The 21,392-nt window shown below is 39.4% G+C and overlaps 2 protein-coding genes across 2 annotated transcripts in view; one reads left to right on the forward strand and one right to left on the reverse strand.

Annotated features, from left to right (window-relative positions):
• Positions 1–847: 847 nt before the first annotated feature.
• On the reverse strand, positions 848–4,456 carry gdap1 (ganglioside induced differentiation associated protein 1). Its single transcript, XM_072450716.1, has 6 exons — positions 4,276–4,456; positions 3,510–3,702; positions 3,062–3,235; positions 2,399–2,493; positions 2,213–2,327; positions 848–1,447 (listed from the first exon to the last, which is right to left on the reverse strand). The coding sequence occupies exons 1-6, from the start codon at positions 4,426–4,428 to the stop codon at positions 1,095–1,097; spliced, it is 1,083 nt and encodes a 360-aa protein (XP_072306817.1). The 5' UTR covers positions 4,429–4,456; the 3' UTR covers positions 848–1,094.
• A 724-nt stretch (positions 4,457–5,180) lies between these two features.
• The window catches only part of jph1a (junctophilin 1a), a 30,236-nt gene continuing 14,024 nt past the window's right edge, over positions 5,181–21,392 (forward strand). Inside the window, exons 1-2 of the mRNA XM_072450718.1 lie at positions 5,181–5,755; positions 7,519–8,287. Of these exons, the coding sequence (XP_072306819.1) occupies positions 5,377–5,755; positions 7,519–8,287 (1,148 nt within the window). The 5' untranslated portion in view covers positions 5,181–5,376. The remainder of the gene's footprint in view (positions 5,756–7,518; positions 8,288–21,392) is intronic.

Genomic DNA, 21,392 nt, shown 5'->3' on the forward strand with positions numbered 1-21,392 from the left:
TGCGCTTCAACTGTGCATTACCACAACCTCCCGGTTCCTAAATACACATGAAATGTGATGCAAGCTGCTAACGTGGCTCTCTGAAAAAACTTTATTTATGGCTACTTCCCTTGCAGGTCTCCAACTGACGTAATGTCTCCTGCCATTTGGAGTGTCAGATTTTAACAACTTGTTTCACACGTATGACATGTCTTTTACCAGAGCCTGACACCCAGAAATGAAATACAGGCAGTTTATAAACTGTCAAATTACCCAACCTCATGGTCGGTGGGTTAAAGAAAATAATGAAAAAGACTTATGATAAACATGTGATATATTGGTACATATTACCGTAGTTCTGAATCCCCAAAATATACATACATCTTTAACATGCAAATGCATGTTTTATTACTGTCAAATAATCTTAAAAAAAAACATCTTAGGCACCTAGACAGTCAGGTGGACACAAATAGCCATACTTTTTGAGCAATATTTATTATCTGTGTATCTGTATATTGTTATATAATATGGGTCCTTATCTTGATACTTCTTATACAACCACATGCACCACATTATTCATATATAGCAAAGCTCCTTGCATACATTCCTGTCTAACTTTGGTTAGACCGTTTTTGAATTATTACAATTAAAATATTAAAAACATTTTTTTTTTACCGTCAGTGCTTAAGCCTCAAGCATGTAATGATATAATATACAGCACATATTTATGTTTTAAAACATCTGAGGAAAACATGACTAAATTAAATTTTCAATTAATAGGAGTGACCGTTGATTGTATATTGTACTATAAAGCGTTATTAAAAAGTGTTCTACTGTTGTGTGTGTTGTGTTATACTACAACTAAATATTTTTCTACAATGGAACACTCCTGGACAAATAAGGGATTACGCCGACTTAGTTATATCAGTTTAAAGGTTTTAATTTAACCGAATATTTATTGTGACTTTTAATGTTCAAAACAATGTTGTAATATATCAAGGTCGGCCTTTATGCACTGTATGATAATAAGGCTGTAATGCAATGATATATAACTTAACTGAATGTACAATGCTAGCTACAATGATCAATGTCCCTCTTTAGATCTCAACAAATACTCAACAAAACAGGGTCACTCTCTTTTTCATGTAAAGAAAAGCCAGGTACGACACTCCTCCCAGAATCCCTATCAGGAGTGTAGTGCCAAAAATAACTGGAGCGTTCTTCCTGGCGACGCGGAAGGCCACCGGGAGCACGGCAGATATTAGGATGTTATTGACATGGCCAAGCACCCTCTTAAATGCCGGTCGCTGCACCACACGCCCGTAGTATGTTTCTATGTTGACGCGGTTACCATTGCCCCAGTAACGCTGAGACAGGCCCAGGAACTTGAGCCGGTGCAGGGTGACCGCAAGAGAGACGTCAGCCATACTGAAGAAGTCACCGCACAACCATGACTGACAGCCCTCCTCTGTCAAGACAAGTATATATAGTTAGTCTTAGGAGTTATTCATAATTATGATTTCATTCATCCGACACATTTCATGCTGCGCAACATAAGATGCAAAGGAGCGCAGGTAATATTGACAAAAATGAACGTCTCCATTTTTTTGGGAGTATCTCGATAACGATATTCAGATGATATTATGTCAATCCAACAGACATGTGTTAAAGCATGTCCTTAGAAGTTGAGGTTTAATCATCAGACAAATGTGAAAAGTCTGTAAAATGAATTATAAAATGCATAAATTTTACATATCTTCAAAGCAATATTCACAATATTATCTTAATTTCGATTTATTTCCCACCTCTATACAGTACATTAAAAAGTAGCAAAAAAAGTTTAATTATGTCAACTGGACAAAGGTTTTAAGAGAGAAGACGTATTTCCACTCCCAAGAACCTTCTTTAGTTAATTTAATCTGATCTGATGACAGAACCTACTTGAACGACTGAGGATTACACAAAGAGCTTACAATAAATACTTTACCATGAACTGTGTAGAAACTTGTAATAACATGTAACCTTAACGTAACACATAAGTATACCATCTGTAATAGCAGTTATATTGTACCTAGGGTTATGTTTATTGGGTTCAGGGCACATGTTATTGGGCAACAAAGATAGCCATCCCAGATAGACATGTATTCCTAAATGTATTCATTAAATTTGGAGAATGCTATTGACAAATTGAGGATTGAACTCATAAGCTCCTGGTTCAGAGACAGAAGTTTACCTGGTGTTTCCTCGATCCTCCTCTGTAGCTCTGTCTCTACTTGGTCCATAACATTCTCTAGTTCGTCCAGTAACTTCTTCAGATACTTCATATTGTCATGATCATACAACTTAGACTGAAATAAAAGAATAAAAAATACTTGGTCATAAATCAGCCAAAGAATGTTAATGTGACCTGCAGTCTTACCTTTAGTCGCCTTTGTTTGGCAATATAAGCATCTTTCAACTCTGGGTTCTCCTCAGCCAGTTTCTTTAGCTCTGTCTGTGTGTTTCCAATCTGTGCTGTTGGTGCAAATTGAAAAGATGTCAAGAATATATGTGACTGACCAAATAATCAAAAATAATGATTTAACCATATTATGGTTAAATCATTATTTTTGATTATTTGCTCCCAAAAAAGTAAATTTAAATGTTAAAATGCTTTTGATTTGTTTTTTTAAACGTGTCATTTAACTGAACCTTTTTATACAGAAAGTTTAATCTAATAAAGCTGGTCGCAAACTAGAGGAATGGCAATTCCTTTAGTTTATTAATTATTCTATTTATCAGAAAATTAAGACGCTGTCCCTGATTTGTACTGTTTAAAAAAGTGAATCTTAAACTGTTTGCGGCAGTCCAACAGTATTCTTCACTTTTTCATGCATTTTTGCGTTTAAATTATTCACAATGGTGAGTTTAAGAGCGCTTTTCACAATTTTCAAAGCCAGGAGCGAGTATTGCTGTCACAGTAAAGCAAACAACAACTAGCATGCACATATGTTCAAATTATCTTGATCCTGCCCTCAAACTTGACCTCCAAATCATACAGTGTACTTCTTCTTAACTTCCTTTTTGCCGTTGTCCCTCTCACCTCGTATACATGAGGCAGCGTACGCCGGTATGTGTGAGTCCACAGTGAACTCTGGATGCAGAATACAGCCATGTGTGTAGGCATCCATCTGCAGTGAGTCTAGCAGCTCTCTGTAATGTTGAACTCGGTGATAGTATGTGCTGCCCTCCTCGGGAATCAACTTCACAGTGCCCTCTGAGGGAAAAAGCAAAACCTTTACGAACAATGAGTAAGCATAGCGAGTAGTTGTGCAATCTTTCATGACTTTCAGAGACAATGCATGCTTACCAGATCAGGAAGAGGCTTTTAGTTGAGTGATAAAATAGCCAAACAATCATAAGCAGATGATTCCAAAAAATAAGATTACAATCAAATCATAATAAAGATTGGTAAGAAACGCAAATGTACAAAAAGGGAAATAACCAAAAGGCGAATGTGTTACCATGTGAAGCGGTCGATTGCGTCTTACCCTCATTGAAGTCGTGCTCCAGATACTCCAAGATCTGGTTGGGGTCACAGATAACGCTAGTGTTGTGGACCAGGACAGGAACCTCTCCAGTGGGACTGAGGTGCATGAACCAGGGCTCATTGTGTTCACTTAGAGGGAGGCTCACGTCATATTCCTCACAGTCCAAGCCTTTTTCGGCTATGGCCAGACGTACCTGCAGTCACATTTTAACAGTACATATACATTTAGGAGTGGGACGAGACACAATTCCCACAAGACAAGATGAGACACAAGATTGGGTCTATGAGAACAGGACAAGACAAGATTTTGACGTAATTTATATCTATATTTTTGGGCTCAAAATGTTTTATTCTAATGTTTTTAGTGTAGCATTGCTGGAACTACAACTTCTTTTGTTTCCATGCCAAATGTAAACGTTGCACATCTTGCAACAAATTTATCTTGCAAGATCTTGTCCCATCACAATTTTTTTTTCTTCTGTTTTAGTGTAATGTAAAAATATGCATGCACATCCCAGGAATTATCAACGCCAGGAAGTTGATTACGCACTGATGAAGTCCACGCTTTTTCTGTAATCAGATAATGATTACAGAATTATTATTCCTACCAATGGCAAAGGTTGTGGCTAATATAGCTTGATATGTCTTAATGGTAATGATTCTAAAAATGCAACGTTAATGTTCAGATGAACCGATGGTTCTGTTTTTAATCATAACAGTAATGAGGAGCTGTCCACGAAGCTGGTGCTGAAACACTCTGCACTCACCTTCTGAGAATTGAACGACTGCGTCCAATGATAAAGCATCAATTTAGACTCGTTTTGAGCTAAGTCACTCTGGGATTTAACGCCATGTTGCTCAATGGACGTGTCAAGAAGAGCTTTCTCCTCTTGAGCTTCAGATGTGTTTTCAGACGCCATCTTATCTGTTGTAAACTGAGGACACGGTACAACAACAAGAGTGGAGCTACATCTCCCTCTAGGGGCAAGGCATGGAAACATAACAAATGTCTAAGTTGACTCAAAGATAATTTAACTTCTACTTAGTTTGTGCAAATGTAGTTGGGAATAATATTTTTGTCTAGATTGGTGAACAAAACATTTATTCCCCCGACATTTTTTCTCTCTCCATATGTTGTTACTGTAGTAAAAACTAAACTCCAGCAGAGGTCAGTATTTTCCATGCATTGCATTTTTTTCAGTTGCTACAAGTAAACTTGAGTTACGTAATATCAAATCGATACAGTATTTGAAACCTCTTCATTCTTAAATTTAATTCATGTAGAGTTGTGGCATAATGAATAGTTATTTTTGTGCCTATTTTCTACCCTGTTCTTCTCATGAAAATGTCGTGTCATGCTGACGTTAACCATGTGCAAATCTGGCTCTCACTTTTATTGGGCTGGCAATGTCACTTTTGTCCACTTGCCTAGATTTAAGATGCTTTATCACCGGCTGTGATTTAGGAGACAATGTCACTCTGTCCTTGCTCAATAAATCATCGTTGGCCTTGGTTTGATCTAGAGAGAGACTGTCTTTAGTATTATAATAGTTTAACTCTCGGTGCACTGTTGTAATGAGGCTGATGCTGAGGAGATGCGGGGGGCGGGGTCTGCGGTGTGACGTATGCCGCGCTGGCCAGGAGCCTGTGTTCGGCCGTGGCTCTGTGTCTGTCTGTACCGCTCTCTCAGTGGGCGCAGCGGGGGGAGACGACCACCAGCAGCACTAGCATCCCTCACACTAACTCTGTGACAATGCTCAGACCATCATATCATCTATTGTCTTCTTAGTCAACACCGTTTCCCCATTGGATCAGAGTCACCCCGTGTTCTGTGCGCTCCTGGAGAGCTGCGTCTTCTTCATATCTGAATGACGGGCGGACGGTTTGATTTCGACGACGGCGGCACTTATTGCGGGGGTTGGGAAGATGGAAAAGCCCACGGACACGGCATATGCACCGGACCCAAGGGCCAGGGGGAGTACGCCGGCTCCTGGTCGCACGGCTTTGAGATAGTGGGCATGTACACCTGGCCCAGCGGGAACACCTACAAGGGCTACTGGTCTCAGGGCAAGCGGCATGGTTTAGGTGTGGAGAATAAAGGCAAGTGGGTCTATAAAGGCGAGTGGAGTCACGGCTTTAAAGGACGGTACGGCATCCGGCAGAGTCACAACACACCTGCCAGATACGAGGGCACCTGGAGCAACGGGCTGCAGGACGGGTACGGCGTCGAGACGTACGGAGATGGAGGTAAGAGGCGCAATAGTCACACCAACTGTGGCTATAAGTTGCGTGTCTCTTTAACTGTGATGATGCATTTTGCCATCTGATAGGAAGTTAGTGCTGGGCACTGCGTAATTTGATCAATGCTACCTTTTCATGTTGACATGTCCCACTCTCTGCTATGCACTCTAAAAGTGGATGCTCAATGTGCCTCAATTTAATGTATGTTCACACACCAAACACAAGCTGCTGTGAAGGTAATTCAGTCTCCACAGTACAGGCACCAAAAAACAACCTATCAGCAAAGTTATAAATGCACAATATAAAACAAGATATAGGCTAAACTAAACTAGATCTGCAGATTTACTCTTAGATGAGAGTTGAAACGTCTTGTTTTTCCTAAAAACGGATTATTACTCAGACTTGCCCCCAAACTGTTGACCTATTTGAATAGGAGACTATTAATTGATTATTTGAATGATACAATCCATTTATAAAAATCATAACACAAATTTGTCTAGTTTCAGTTAATGTTTGTAAGTATCTTTCTTGTCGCAACTTCTCATATGACTGTGGGAGTGGACAGTCCAGTTACCAGCTCTTTTGGCTCTGTGCCTCGTCCAAAGGGAAAGTGGAAATAAGAGCACATCTCTTGTTTCTGATCCGTGTCTTATCGCCTGATGTAAACTGTTTTCACATTTGAAACCACCATTCACTTGGTACTAATATTTCAAGTCGTAATGTAATTAGTACCTTATATCCCTGCAAAAATAAAACTTGATTGATAGTGACTTCAGTGGTTACAAAACAGGCGTAGTTATGTGAGCAGCAGTGTGCCCACTGAGTGAAAGCCTCAGTCACATATGAAGCTTCCAGAGGCTAGAGCCTGTGAAATCAGCTGATCCCAGTGATCTGCTCAACATCTGTCTGTCTCACTCTGCCACATCCCGAGAACTTGATCTGCCCGCTGACCAAATTGAACTGCAGCAAAGAGTCAGCCTGTTAATCTCGCACGATTTATCTTTATGCACTCCTGCATGACTTTTAAATCGTTTTCTCTCTCAATTCGACCATTATTGCTTATTTGTAACTAGGATTGGTGAGTTGGATTGAAATACCTTATTTTGGATTCTGGCTTCTATTGGAGGGTGTTGTTGTGTAGAAATAAATAATAATTAATGAATTATTTCACTCCTATGACTCACTCAGCTCCCCTGTTGTGATAAAGATGTTTTCCTACTTTCAACTTCTTGAAAATAGATTTCCATCTCATGTCATGTCAGGTATCAGTGTGTACAATTCAACAAGGAAAGGGAAAAAACAAAACATTTTTATTATGGTATTAACTTCACTACACAATCTCCTTTGTGTTTCTCATGAGGCATTATGAGAGTAAGTGCTGACAAATGCAGTGCTTGGTCAGGACTTGGTGACTGTGCAAAAGCGAGAAGATTAAGTACTTTAAACTACAGAATGCAAAAGTATATGCCATAAACGGTAATACTTTATGTAAGGTTACATAAAGTTACAAGGGCAACATTCATGAGCATTTTTCTATGCTCATTTTGTTTTGGCAAAAGTGTGGATCGTGTCTCTTCCTGGAACTCATTGTAACAACGAAAATCGTTTAGACTAAGAAGAATCAAGCGTTTTTAAATTTGACTCTTAAATTTGGTTGCACTAATGATAATAAGAAGCAACACTTATTTGACTTAGACGGTTTAGCCTTTTCATTGTCTCTTCACCTTGTTTCATGATTTGAGTCACATCTGTTTCTCTTTATTCCTCAGGCACTTATCAGGGTCAGTGGATGGGTGGGATGCGACATGGCTACGGTGTCCGTCAGAGTGTCCCCTACGGCATGGCCACGATCATCCGCTCCCCTCTTCGCACTTCCATGGCCTCACTGCGCTCTGAACAAAGCAACGGCGCCGTCCTCCACGACCTGTCCTCTCCGGTGGACGCACCGACCGGCAGCCGTGGTGGATTTGTCCTTAACTTCCACTCAGATACGGAGGTCGTCACAGGTAAAAAGAAGGGCCTTTTCCGCCGGGGCTCTCTGTTTGGCAGCCTCCGACAGCTTCGCAAGTCTGACTCTAGGACCTCCATCTCAAGCAAACGCAGCTCGGCACGCAGCGACGCCACCATGAGCCGAATCAGCTCCAGTGATGCCAACTCCACCGTCTCCATCGGTGACGGAGAGCTGCCCGACGAAGATCTACCTCTGGAGGATCATGTGGATGCCACCACCACAGAGAGTTACATGGGGGAGTGGAAGAACGACAAGCGCAATGGATTTGGTGTTTCAGAAAGGTCCAATGGGATGAAGTATGAGGGGGAGTGGCTAAACAATAAGCGCCATGGTTACGGGTGCACGGTTTTTCCTGATGCTACTAAAGAAGAGGGGAAGTACAAAAACAATGTGCTGGTGCGCGGAATAAGGAAGCAGTTGATTCCTCTTAAGAACCCCAAAACCAAAGAAAAGGTGGATCGAGCTGTGGAGGGGGCGCAGAGAGCGGCCGCCATCGCCAGGAGCAAAGTGGAAATAGCCGCTTCCAGGTATTGTGTTCCACGTTGGTGATCGGGTGGGAAACATTTTTAAATGAACATCCATATTTGGTACCACTTTACAACTGCACCTTAATTAGCCTTTATAAAGATCAAACAAACACATATAATGAACAAATTCCTGCTTGTTAATGCCCGGCCTCGTCAGATCTCAGTATCTAAGCAGGTCAGGGCCTGGTTAGTACTTGGATGGGAGACCACTGGAACACCAGGTGCCACAGGGGGGCGCTAGAGGAAATGCCGTTGTGTTCTTAGGCAAGACACTTCATCCACAGTGGTTAGTTTGTGCGCCTTGTTGCACTATATAAATACACTGTAAGAATAATAACGTTATTATTATTATTCAGGCTCAAAGGGTTTGGAGTTAGGGTATAAATTAAGTAGTTAGAAAGCCTGAATAATTTTTTATAAACAATTTATTAATTATGAATTAAGTGTTTGTTCATTAAAGCTATTCAATGCGTAGTTAGTCAAAAGTATTACCCTATTTTTCTTGTGATAATAGTAACCAGACCATACTTTCTTAGATACAAAAGTGTATAAATATCAGCTTAAACTATTTTAAAATACACGCACAATCCTAGTTATTTTGTGCATGTGTCCGACAATTTTTCTTTAGATATACTTAATGTTGTAATTGTCATTCCTTCAAGTCATTTTGATACAGCACGATATTTTGAAGGCGATATTGCCCACGTCTAAAGAATAGTTTTTGCTTCATGTGAGCACTGGACACATAAGTCAGTCACACAAGGCTCATCTCGTGTAAGTGGTCTCCGAGGACCACAGCCCTGCTCTTTGCCTCCGATCATCAGTCGTCATCAGTCAGTGCTTCTGTGTGGCAATAGGGATAATCCACAGAAAGGCTGTTTCTATTCTCTGCTCATATCTTTCTTTCCCAGGGCGAGCGCTCGTCCTCTCATGTGTGTGTTACTGTGTGAGAGAGAGTTGTGTGTGTCTGTGAGTTTGTATGCATAAGTAGTATAGGCATACCTGCACTCCTGCCAGCTCAGTCTCGTGATGGCAGTGCCCCCTGCTAAGTGCCGCTCTGATGTGGCATCTGCTCCAACAGGTGGATGAGATGTGACCTTCTTATTTAAAGCCTCTTCTTCCCATTAGGAATGCAGCATCACTTTAACATCCTCTGGTTTCAGGGCATCAGGGAATTATTAAAATAACATGAGCGGTGGGATCAAGAGTATTTTTCTTGCCTATTTTTGAATAAGTCTTCTCACAATCTTTGATCTTTTGATCCAAATACTTCCATTTTATAGAATACTTCAATCAATTATAAATCGAGAACATTTTAATCATGTTCACTGGGAAGGCTGCATTTGTGACCCACACACTATGTTTGGAGCTCGGTAAACTGTGCTACGGGCAAAAACAAGGAGTTTTGACAATGTGCAGTTGCTATAGAAACGGGGAGCCATAATTTTGGAATCTTTCATTCTTGTAGACAAAAGTGTGCTTGGTCCTTTTCACACCCAGATATTCTTTAAGTAATATGATCTTACAAAAGGACATTTGCTTACTTGTTTAGAAAGCACACTATATTTTTGTATTTACATATTTCTAATTTGGATATAGTTTTTCTAACATTATTTAAGTATCTTTTCTCTGAGTAAAGTTCTCTGCAATAGTAGTTTAGAGAAGCCAAACTAGTCCCGTTTTCTTGTGTGTGGTCTGCAGTAGGAGCTTTATTTCAAGGCATTACATAATGGTTGGATTGAACATAATATTAATACGGCTGCCATAGAGAAAGGCAAACTACTATATACTAGATGGTTTGATGACGTCAGACAGCATTCTGTCAATGGATGGGTTGAAGGATCTATATTTAGAAAGCATAATTTTGTGAAAGAAATACTGAATCGAATGTTGTTGCTTGAATGTGAGATTCAATTAATTCACTGTGGAAGCAGCACATGACATAATACAAATCGCTCAGGAAATAACAGTGAAAGCACTCAAGTATTTGCTGGATGCTTTGGTCTAAAATCAAATTACGTCTCAGTATAAATGCCAGCTTGTTCCTCTCACAATCTCTTTTTCTCATTTAATTGTGTAAACTTGTTGAACAGCATGGCACACTGCACGTTACATAAGATTCATTATACAGAGGAAAAAAAGAGAAAAGCCACTGCTATTGATCGTCGTCATGTGACCACCGGACCCAAAGGGGATGTGGGTAGAGAGTTGTAGCTAGAGACAGAGAAATGGATTGGATCAGTCTGTCAGTGATGGAGGATTTGCTGAGCTTGAGTCTTAGAGAAATGAGAAGAATAAAGAGGGATCACAGAGACTTCCCCTTGTGTATTAGCGGCATGATGGCGCTGAGGTGGAGCTTCATGTCACTAGATAGCAAATTGCATCCTCCCCGTCTCTGTGGTTTGTGGCTCTTATCTGTCGAGAATACACTGTATATCTGAGAGTGGCCGTTGTGTTGCGGGACACGTCTGTGGGGAGTCGGCAGTGATAAGGGGAAAGAGTCACTTTTAAAATTCACCACATATTGAATAATGACACAATGACACTGGATTATGGGTCAAACATATTATGTAATGTACTGTAATGCTCCCTCAATAATAATAATATTTAATGATAATATCTAGCAATCGTTCTGCAAATAGGAATTAGAAAAATGTGTTGTTTGGCTTTTGATGCTTAAATAACAGTGTGCTTTTGGCTTGTCAATCATTCAAAACACACTCAGCTTTACACATCATCTATCTTTCAAATAAACCTCCCTATATATAATTTTTGCACTCAGCAGGGAAACTTAGCAACTTGATATACTGGTGTTGGCTCCAGCACACAGCAGCCCCACACTTCAGAATACTCCGACGTGCTCCTCTGGGTTGTACACGCATGTGCTTAATCAGAGCATGTCACTCTACACAGGGACACCTCACCTATCTTCACTTCATACTGCGCAGACAAACATATCCAGTGTGTGTGGCTCTCTGCGCGGAGCACTGACTAAATAAGGCAAGGCATCAGTTGGCTTATCAGCAGCAGCCAGGAATATATTCATCCTAGCACTGATATAGCAGCCACCATCTCCTCATCTCAGCCTCTCTCTGCTCTGTAGGTGAACTGAAATAGAAGACAAATAATACAGAAAGGGACAAAGGCATGTGTGTTTAGATATGAGCTTCCATTTGGCAGAGGAACAGAGAGTGTGCGGTGCGGTCCAGGCCCTGCTTGTTTGGTACCTGCTGTGGATGACCTCAGACTCTCAGCACCTGGGCTTTCAGTTGGGATATACAGTACACTGGTCTCCATGGGCGCAAATAGTCCCAGGCTAGCACCACGAGGATGTACTGTATATATAGAGGGCTTTAGGGCGATATGATGTGTGGCCTTATGGAGAATTTCAATGAGCTTCCTTATGTGACATCCCCGTCCACTTCGAAGCCCATTGTGATTGCTGTTTTCCAACAATTCTTATCATAGACTTTTCCCCCAAAAATCTAAAATTAGGACTCTAAAAATACTAGAAATACTAAATGTACAGAGGCTAACCAGCTGTGTGGTCATTAATATCCATTATGCGGTTGTTTTCAGTCACAGCTTTAAAACTTTGCTAAAATGTTTTGATAACTTAGCAGTTAACAGATTTGAAAGAAAAGTATACATTTTGTGGAGAGTAGTTACAGTACCACATAGCTGTTTCGCCCCGAGCAAGCATTAAAACTATAATGTTAACTTTTTCTGAAAGTCTATGGGAAATATTATTAGGCCCGAGAGCTGGCGAGAGGCCTATTAGTTCCATAAGGCACATAGTGTGCACGAAATCGAGCACGAAGCGCTCGCCCACTTCCAAACACTCACTAACGCACTCCTCCACTCGTGCACGCCCCGTGCATACTAATTAGTAGTAGGAAAATGGAACATTACCTTTGTAAACGGGCAAAGCCCGTGCAAAAGTACGCACTAAACGAGCGGTTTACATTGTGCAATGTAAAGCACTCTTTTTCACTAAGTAGCTCACAAATACGTTCCCCATCTCTTGCATGTTCTGTGTTCCATATAAACATATAATGCAAAAAATTTACATTATTACTGTATAGAGGGCCAAAAACACAAAGTACCCGTCAGTGACCAGGGACTCACACCATGAGGTAGGAAAGCGCGAGCTATACATGACTATATCATGTATAGTTTATGATATTTGAAAAATGGGAAACATTGTTTTCGCATTGGAATATTTTTCTTTCTTTCTTTCTTCTTCTTCTCGGGACCAACCCCCCTATTTTTCACCCAGTGAACATTGACGAAAAGTCAAGTTTTTCCAAATGTCGTACTTTTATAAACTCCTCCCAGGGCATTTGGTGAAAATGGTACTGAGGAGTGGGACATCAAAAATTATTCAAATTACTTTGATACCTGTCAGAGTCTCTGTGCGGCGAAGCCGCAAACTGTAGCTAGAATTTCAGAAATTTTAAATTTGCTGCCGTTTGCGCAGATAAAGTCCGAATTGTGTCAAATTAGTATCAGTTGATAAACTTTTTGCCCTAAACCTACTTGAAGTGAAATAAATTAATTTGGAGCCACAGCGCCCCCTACAGATTTTATATGGAGGTTAAATGTTTAGTTTTGCGAATTTTTACGAAATTTGACACAAAACTCAATTTTAGAATCCCCATCAAAAAAAGTCAATGAGACCCATGTCATAATTGTTACGGCGTTGCCGTAGCGATGACCGAAACCTCCCATGTTATTCCAATGGGGAAATCGCCAGAACATGTTTACACTTTAAACTTTCACAAACTCCTCCCAGGGCGTTAGCCCTATTAACCTGAAATTTTGTGAGACTCATCTTCAGGGGTGGACCATCAAAAGTTATCCACATTTTTATTCAAAGAGTCACGGTCTCTTTGCCACATTTTGTCAAGAATTCAAAATATAATTGCTTTTTGATGGTAAAACAAAGGGGAGAAGATGTGACAGCGTCACAGATTCAGCAGTAGATGTAATAAAAGGACAATTGGGGCGCGTCAGCGCCCCCTCCTCCTGAGGCATGGCGGCGGCATGGCGAGGGCCAATCATTGCCGCTTGCGGCTATATTTGGAGAATTTATTTCCGGAACCAAGTTGGATGGTCACTGTCAAGCTCCAACAAGGTTTAAGCCAAAACTGCTTTCTTAATCCCCAATGAAAACAGATATTAGTCAGATATACATCATATACAAGTTATCTTCATATAGTACTCAAAATGTAGAACAAAATACAGTTGGTGATGAGTTCTGTTATGAAAACACACCAACAATTCTAACAATTGTGTTGGAGAGTTAAATGAGAAACCTTGATTAATCTCAGTCTCATCTATATTCACCACTCTTTCTACTATTTCTGACGAAAGGAGAAAAATAAATGAAAGAAATAACAAATCTATGCTCTATAGTTTGTCTTAGAGGCTAGCTGCCATTGTCAGTGCAGGGACACTTTTTCAGCAATTAGCAATAAAAGCTTAATGTACTGTAAAAGTAATGGATAGTAATTGTAACTACTGGTAAATAACTAATCAAGGCTAATTTAGCAAATCACATGATTCTGTATATTTAACTGTGGACATCAGCAGTCTGATCATGTTTATTACTTGTTTATAATCACTGGCAGAATCAAATGCTGCAGCATGACACAACATTACTCCACAGAAGTACACAGAAGTACACATGTGTCTCCACCAGTAACTTCCTTGTCTCCGAATTCCAGGCAGTGCAATTGGCTATAAATACTGAGCTGATGCAATGGCACAAGCATCATGTGTTAGTCATAAAGGTTTTTTTCAATGTATCACTGTGTCATCCAATTACAGACCTTTATTACAATCTCCATTGCATTGTCATTTTATCAGGTGGTAGCTGGTAGCTTTGATCCATCATTTGGGAATATCAAATGCTCCAATGCACAGGACTTCTGGTTTAGTTTCAGGGACCATGTACAACACGTTCATCTTGTAAAAAGAGAAGATGCTTTGCGCCATATTTAGCAAAAAGCTTTGTACTGTTACAATTTTCATTAGTATGACTGGTTAATATTTTGGACCCCAGAAAAAGTATTCATAGCTAAAGGGGCTCCACAACAAACAAACAATAAACACAAAGTTTAAAGGGAGAAGGAACAAAACTATAGTTCATAGCTTGTATATTTATTTGATCAAAATATATTAAAAAGCATACATCTGTTATCGGCCAAAGCTTTTCCCATAACATTGGTATCAGCCCAACATTTCCATATTGGTGCACCACAAGAAAAAAACACACCAGCCACAATAGAGACTAAAAAGCCATAATCAGAACAAGTCAAATGAATGAAAATTGTACGTCTGGACAGAAGTGCCTGCCCACTGTTGCTGGAGGCATGGCCAACATGTGCCTCAGTGACTCTGCATGCAAGTATCTGCATCTGAGCAACCCATGTTCAATTAACAATTCTCTCTCTTTTTTCTTGGCCCATAGGCTTTATTAGACAGGAAAGGAAAGTGTTAAATGGCGATGAGAGAGAAAGGAGGACATGCAGTAAATTGTCGTAGTCGGGATTGAAACTCACGGCACTGCGGCTGGCTGCACATGGAGCCTGGCACGTGTGCTGTGCCTTAACCACTCCACCACAGGGATCACCGGTCCATATGTCCTGTCCCTCTAATGTACTATGTATACAAGAACAAAAAATATATATAAGTATACAAATATATTAAGATTTTTAAAAAGGCTAGGGGTGGAGATAGAGAAGCTCATCTGCTACATAACAAAAGTTCCTTGTCATTTCCCTGACGTGTAATTATGTTATCCAATGAGGAGGACGAATACAAACTTTTAAAAGGCCAGTTCAAATTCATGATCAATTTGAAAGACATGTTATTGAAAGAGAGCGCAATCCGTTCAGTTTGAAGTGACAAGACGGTACCATCTGTGGATAAACAATCATCATTACAGTGAGTGTGTAACTGACTGGTACATTGTATGAAAGCTTTGTTACTGTGAGGTGTGAGGGATGCTTCATTTCACTGCGGTCCTCAGCTGGAGTGCCAGTCACACAGAACTGGGTTTGCTGTGGTTTTGGTTTGAATTTGGCCCTTGATACTAGTTTAAATGCTGACTACTATCTGCAAAGCAATACTTTTGACAACCCTATAACGAGCACATCCACAGTGCACTCTATTATCACACTCATGTCCCAGAGGATTGCACCTCACACTTTGGTCTCCTGAGAATCCATGAGGCATTTGGGGAAAGAAAATCAAATGAGGTTTTGATGTTGTAGCTGTAATGTGGTGAAATAAATACCTGAATAAATAAACTGTAAATTTAAGACTTGACTTTTGATACTTTTGTTGTCATTAGAGAAGCTGTGGTTACATTTGCTGTGTTTGCCGTGCATTTAAACAACATTACAATCAGTATATACTATCTATAGATTATTATGTTATGGGAATTTAGACTTGCACTTAAATCTTCGTGGCCTTCTTATTTGTACAACTCATTTTGCAAACCTATGCTTTTTCACACATGTAACTGGATTATATTTATGATATAAACCCATTTATATAATAATGTTTTAGTACTGCACCATATTATGTTTTGCATCTACAGAAACAAGACAAAGTGCAGACAACTGATACGTTTCCCTATACAATGGCAGTAGTTTGTGAAATCTGCTTTAATTGTACAAAGGTTGCATCACGATTTTGAGCCGTGGGCAGATGTAACCTTATGCCAGGGCCGGCCCAGCCTATAAGCGAACTAAGCAGCCGCGTAGGGCCCCGAGGCGTTAATAGGGCCCCCAATCTGGCAACCCGTCTTATGCGAAGTGCAAGCGCAGCGTGCGCCACTAGTGTAGTAGCGCTGCTGGCGCGGCAGCGCACACAGCGGTAACATAACACACAAACCGCATTTATTTGTAATGACAATCTGGCAACCGAGACACCAAACCTGCACTGATTGGGCAACTTCATTGTGCACGAGGAGCTCGAGAGCAAAACATAAATACAACACAACGTGGTCCTCATGTCCAGAAGAATATATCTCCTGGTGCCGAAAAACGAAAGAAGAAACTTCTTGACGATGTAAAGAAACTGCAAACTCAACAACACTCTCCAGGTATTGAACTTCTCTAACAAAGAGACGGTTAATGCTGCTGTTTGAAACAACACGATTCTGTCACGTTAGTTCGCTCAGGCTGGAGGCGACGAGAGCTCTGCCCCGCGCACAATAATATGTCTGAATGAAAGATAATAAGCTTAACATTTACACCAGCCCCGTAGTGTCAGCTGCAGGTGAGGCCGGTGAGGGGCGTCTATGGCCCAGGTCACTAAGAGGCGGAGATCCGGTCCGGACGAGCGCCGTCTCGTCCAGAACCTCTGACGTGAGACTTTGGAGTGAACAGTGTGCAGCCCTGTCCCGGGCCCCTGAGCAGGGCCCCTGAGCAGGGCCCCTGTGCAGCCTCAGTCAGAGATGAGCGGTTTGAGTTTGCGTCCCTCTCTCTCACATCACCATGTGTGAGATCAATCGTGACTCGTGATGTCTGTTTTACTTTGACTTCTTAACGTGCAATGAGAGGAACCTAAAGGTTTATGCACGTAAGGTCCATCAGCCAATCACATCGCAGCATTGTTTCATGCAGGAGTCCAGTGTGTGATGTTCTGATCAGAACAAGCATTTATATTTTAATTCACTTTTAATAGAGCAATAAAACATTTCAATTTATTTAAAAAGCATCATTAGACTATTTGTTATAAATTATAATACATTGATAGTGAAAAATAACCAGACGTATTAAAATTACATCTGTTATAGAATAATACTATATATTTTTATATAAAAGTGGCAAAGCTGCAGAAACGCAGTCGCTTCACAATAGCTAGGTTTGGACCTTCACTTCCAGTTCTGTTCATTCTCTGGGAATAACATGTTTGCACTGTTTTATCAGTGTTAATTGTTAATCAAGCAATACTTATGCCATTTGTTTAATTTAATATAACTTGTTTTGTCACTTTGGCAAGAAGGAACAGTTGGGAGCAGTAAAAGATAAATTAGTAAGGGTAACTATTACTTTTACATTTTCAGTTAAAATGAATCAATTTGACCATAATTATTTTTCATAGCCAATATTGTATTGAGTAATTAAGTACACTAATGTATTAATAACTGGCTTTAATCATTTTCTCCTGGCACAGTTTCATCACATCATCATTTTATAGCATTACAACCTCAACATTTGACTTTAGCTGGCTGGACCACATTAAAATGCACCAGAAGACCCAAAAAAGGTCTGAAAATCTCTGGGGGATGGCCCCCAGACCCCCCTGTTCATTAGTTTAAACTAATGTGCTAATGTGGCTGTAGACCCTTAACGCCCACAAATACGCCCAAAAACATATCTGGGATGTGTGTTATTTGTACAGGGAGTAGAGGTGATGTCAGCGGAATACCAAGTTACATTGTGGGATTTAAGTTAGCAATATTTGAGCTTGTGAGGTGTTGAGAATAAACTAACTGGCAAACAGATGCCCTGGAGTTTTGGTGCTTTGTTTGCGTTGAAGAAAGTTCCCATATGTGAATTGTTTACTGACAATGGCAATAAAACTGATTCTGATGACGTGGTGAGGGGCCCCCAAAAATGTTTTCGCTTAGGGCCCCCTGAAGGCTTGGGCCGGCCCTGCCTTATGCTAATGCTTCCTTTTGGCTTTGTGCTGAAAGGGAAATTGATGGTTGTGTGTTTGTTATTGTGTGTGTGAGTGCTGTGTGTTAGACAGTGGAATGAATAGTGCAGGAGATTGGAGAAGCCAGAGTGCAAGCCTTAATTAAAACAATTGCTAAAGCTCAAGTGGTTGCCAGGCAATCTGACCTTTGCTACAGGTTCAGCGCTGGATGTTGTGGCGAAATAATATACATGTGAATCTTTGTGATGCTTAATTTGGATTGTTATAAAACTACTAATGGTAGAGATGCCTTTGGTTACAGTATTTTGTCATTCACATATTCAATACAAAAATGAGAAATTTGAGATAAGATCACAGGTTAATAAGTGCTTTATCTAGTTTTGAGTATACTTTAACTGTCTTAACCAAAGGAACAAGCATAGTATATATATTGTTTTACTTAAAATAAGAAAAATGCTACTGCATTTGAAATAAGAACATAACTTACTTATATATATATATATATATATATATATATATATATATATATATATATATATATATATATATATATTCCAATCAAGTACTTCTTAATTCAATCATTTAAGATCATCCATTTATACTTCTGTTCCCATCACATTGCTAATTTTAATTCAATTATTGATTAATTACATCTATGTGATATTTACACCTAATTCATGAATAAACAATTGAAAGCAGAGATATAATTGAGACTTCTTAGCTTTGCAGCTTTGACAAATTCATCGATACGGACCAGATGTCTGTTTGGACAGCTCATTCGAGTGTCTCTAGAGGTTACCATGGTTACAGCCTCACCATTATGGTTGTCATGTGAGCCATTTGTTGATTTTGTTTAGCATTGGAAGAGTCAATGTTAGTTTAAGATGCCATAGAGCTGCAGCCTATTAGGTTGAATATAATCGTATTGCCAATGATATAAGGATATGTTTGGATCAACATAAGACTATAATCAAACAAATGTAATTCATTAATGAACAAAGTGATCCAAGACTAGACCTGACTAAATTGAAACACATTTTGAATCCCAAATGTGACAGGTACCAATGTACCAATGCAATATATATTCATGTCTTCCTTGTGATAAATATCTGTCATCATCAGGAGAGAAACAAAAGCCTTTATTGCAGTTCTAAAATAGTTTTAATATATTTAACCACATTACAATGATATCTCTTTATAGAAAGACACAGAGAAGAGCTAGGCTTTCATTTGGCCCCAGCAGACCTCATTATGGCACCTTTCACTGAGGGTATTTTCAAATTGTATGCAAATTTGAACCACATATTCTCCCCATTGGGGGATATGTAAATGAGTCAGAAATTTCTGAGAAAATGCCTTCTTTACTCAGGCAAAAAGCCTCTCAAATCATTTTAGGATTAAGTTATCAAATATATATTTTTAAATATATATAAATAAATATATATATATATATATATATATATATATATATATATATATATATATATATATATATATATATATATATAAACCAATAATATTTTAGGTGTTTGCCTAAAACATGTATAGCAAACAGGTCTAATGTAAATTAGACCTGTTAAAAGCTGGTGTGTTTTGCATAAGGTTTGGTTTGGCACTTGCAAAATTGTACAGAGGCGTTTTGTCTCAACAACCTGCCACTTGTATTCAAGAGGGCTTGGCTCACATAAATGAGCTATACATTACAATCCTAATATAGTTACTAAATAGTTATATAAAAATGTGTATGCTTCTAATAATTGTATCAACTCAAGTATAAGCTGTTGATGATCCATCCTATATTACAGCATGCATTTTTAGACCAGTCTTTTCTCTCAGCTTCTATTTAAATTTTGACATCTCTATTCTCTCATCATCAATGCCACTTCCATCGTCATCCCCTTTAGCTTAGAATTGTACTCTGCAAGTGTTTACCGTATTGTCTTGTCATGTCCGGTTCAATCACACAGCAGCACTTGTCAATCATTGTTTCTTTTGTCTATGCTCAAAGATCCATTTTACAAAAATGTTTCTAGAATGGGTAATGGAATCTAAAATACTTAAGCTCCTTTCTGATGAGTGAGTCCTAACATCCTCATTATAGGCCTATACTTCCTCTGCTACACTGTGTCTTGTGGATAAAGTTAGCTTATCGTGCGAAACCAGCTGCCCCCTTCCAATTTAAATCCTTATTCCCTGGCAGCCTTTGTCGCCAGCACCGGTTACATGAGCCCAGACGTCAACTCGGGAATATTTCCTGCATAATTTCAGAGTGAATTTTAGCTAATCACTAATGGTGTTAGTCACACTTGAATGAACCTGAATTAGCATCGGTCTGCTTTTCAATGGAAGGACATGGGAGACAGAGCTAATTTAACATGATGACATGATGGTCTGGTCCTAAATTGATTGCTGGTTTTAGAGCGTAGTACTTGTTCAAGACGAGCATTTAATTATTAAGCAAACAAAGCTTGTTTTTCAATGAGGTTCATTAGGAATGGGTGATATGGCAAAATACTAATGTCACAATTGTCTTGGAGCCAGACCACAATTTTGATTACATTTTTATCACAACATCGCCCAGCACTAGTTTTGATGATATTTTTGTATGTGTTAGGCTTGTCACAATAACACGTTTTGAAATATGATTTAGTGCTACAGAAAATATCACAATTTACTTTAATATTGAAACTACTTTAATCTTTTACTGCTGAAACAATAATCTTAAAGCAGGATAATACCAGTAAACCCTTTTCTAAACTGAACTGAAACAAGCAAATAAATAAATAAATAGCTGAAATAAACACTTTAGTTGTTACTTAGTAGTATCTATCTTGAGTCATATATGTTACTTATTCAACCCTCTAGTTCAAAGTTGATAATATTTAAACAATGTAGCCACTATTGCAAAGAAATTTGAAAATGATTTACCCCCAAAAATATTATTTCTAAGTCCATGAGCTCTAATGACATATGTGGTGGGTAGGTTTCATATGTTTATTTCTGTTCATGTTTCAGTCTTGGGGTATGTTCCCACTTGCCCTGATTTGGACCTGGTTTGAACCCAGTTTAGTCAGGATACAGACGTGTTTTTCTCCTGTTTTGGCCCTGGTTTGAGACTGGTCAAGTCCAGGTTCAGTTCTGGGTTTAGTCACTATATAGTCCTAATTTATATGTGGTGTAAGTGTGGTATATGAATTTATCTTTTATATAATCCTGGTACACGTTTTGATGTGGTCCTGGTGCCTTGAAACCTAATAATTCTGGGGTGGTCCATGCTTTGAAAACTTAGAGAAATAACTGTTATAATCCATCTCTGTGGCATTGCACTATTTATCTTCTACAAAAAGCGATTGTTGAGTGTTTGGCACTGAAACAATTCCCTCTAATCTCATTACTGTATACTGTAGTGGTCAGCGTTTTGGGCAGG

The sequence above is a fragment of the Eucyclogobius newberryi genome, unplaced genomic scaffold, assembly GCF_026437365.1.
Source record: "Eucyclogobius newberryi isolate DKJ021-1_F unplaced genomic scaffold, fEucNew1.0.hap1 SCAF_18, whole genome shotgun sequence".
Taxonomy (NCBI): Eukaryota; Metazoa; Chordata; class Actinopteri; order Gobiiformes; family Gobiidae; genus Eucyclogobius; species Eucyclogobius newberryi.

Coding starts and splice junctions, on each gene's coding strand:
- gdap1 (XM_072450716.1), bottom strand. CDS start 4,428: ATGGCGTCTGAAAACACATCTGAAGCTCAAGAGGAGAAAGCTCTTCTT. Junction 2,328..2,398: donor CCAAACAAAGGCGACTAAAG/GTAAGACTGCAG, acceptor CTTTTATTTCAG/TCTAAGTTGTATGATCATGA. Junction 1,448..2,212: donor GAGGATCGAGGAAACACCAG/GTAAACTTCTGT, acceptor TTGTCTTGACAG/AGGAGGGCTGTCAGTCATGG.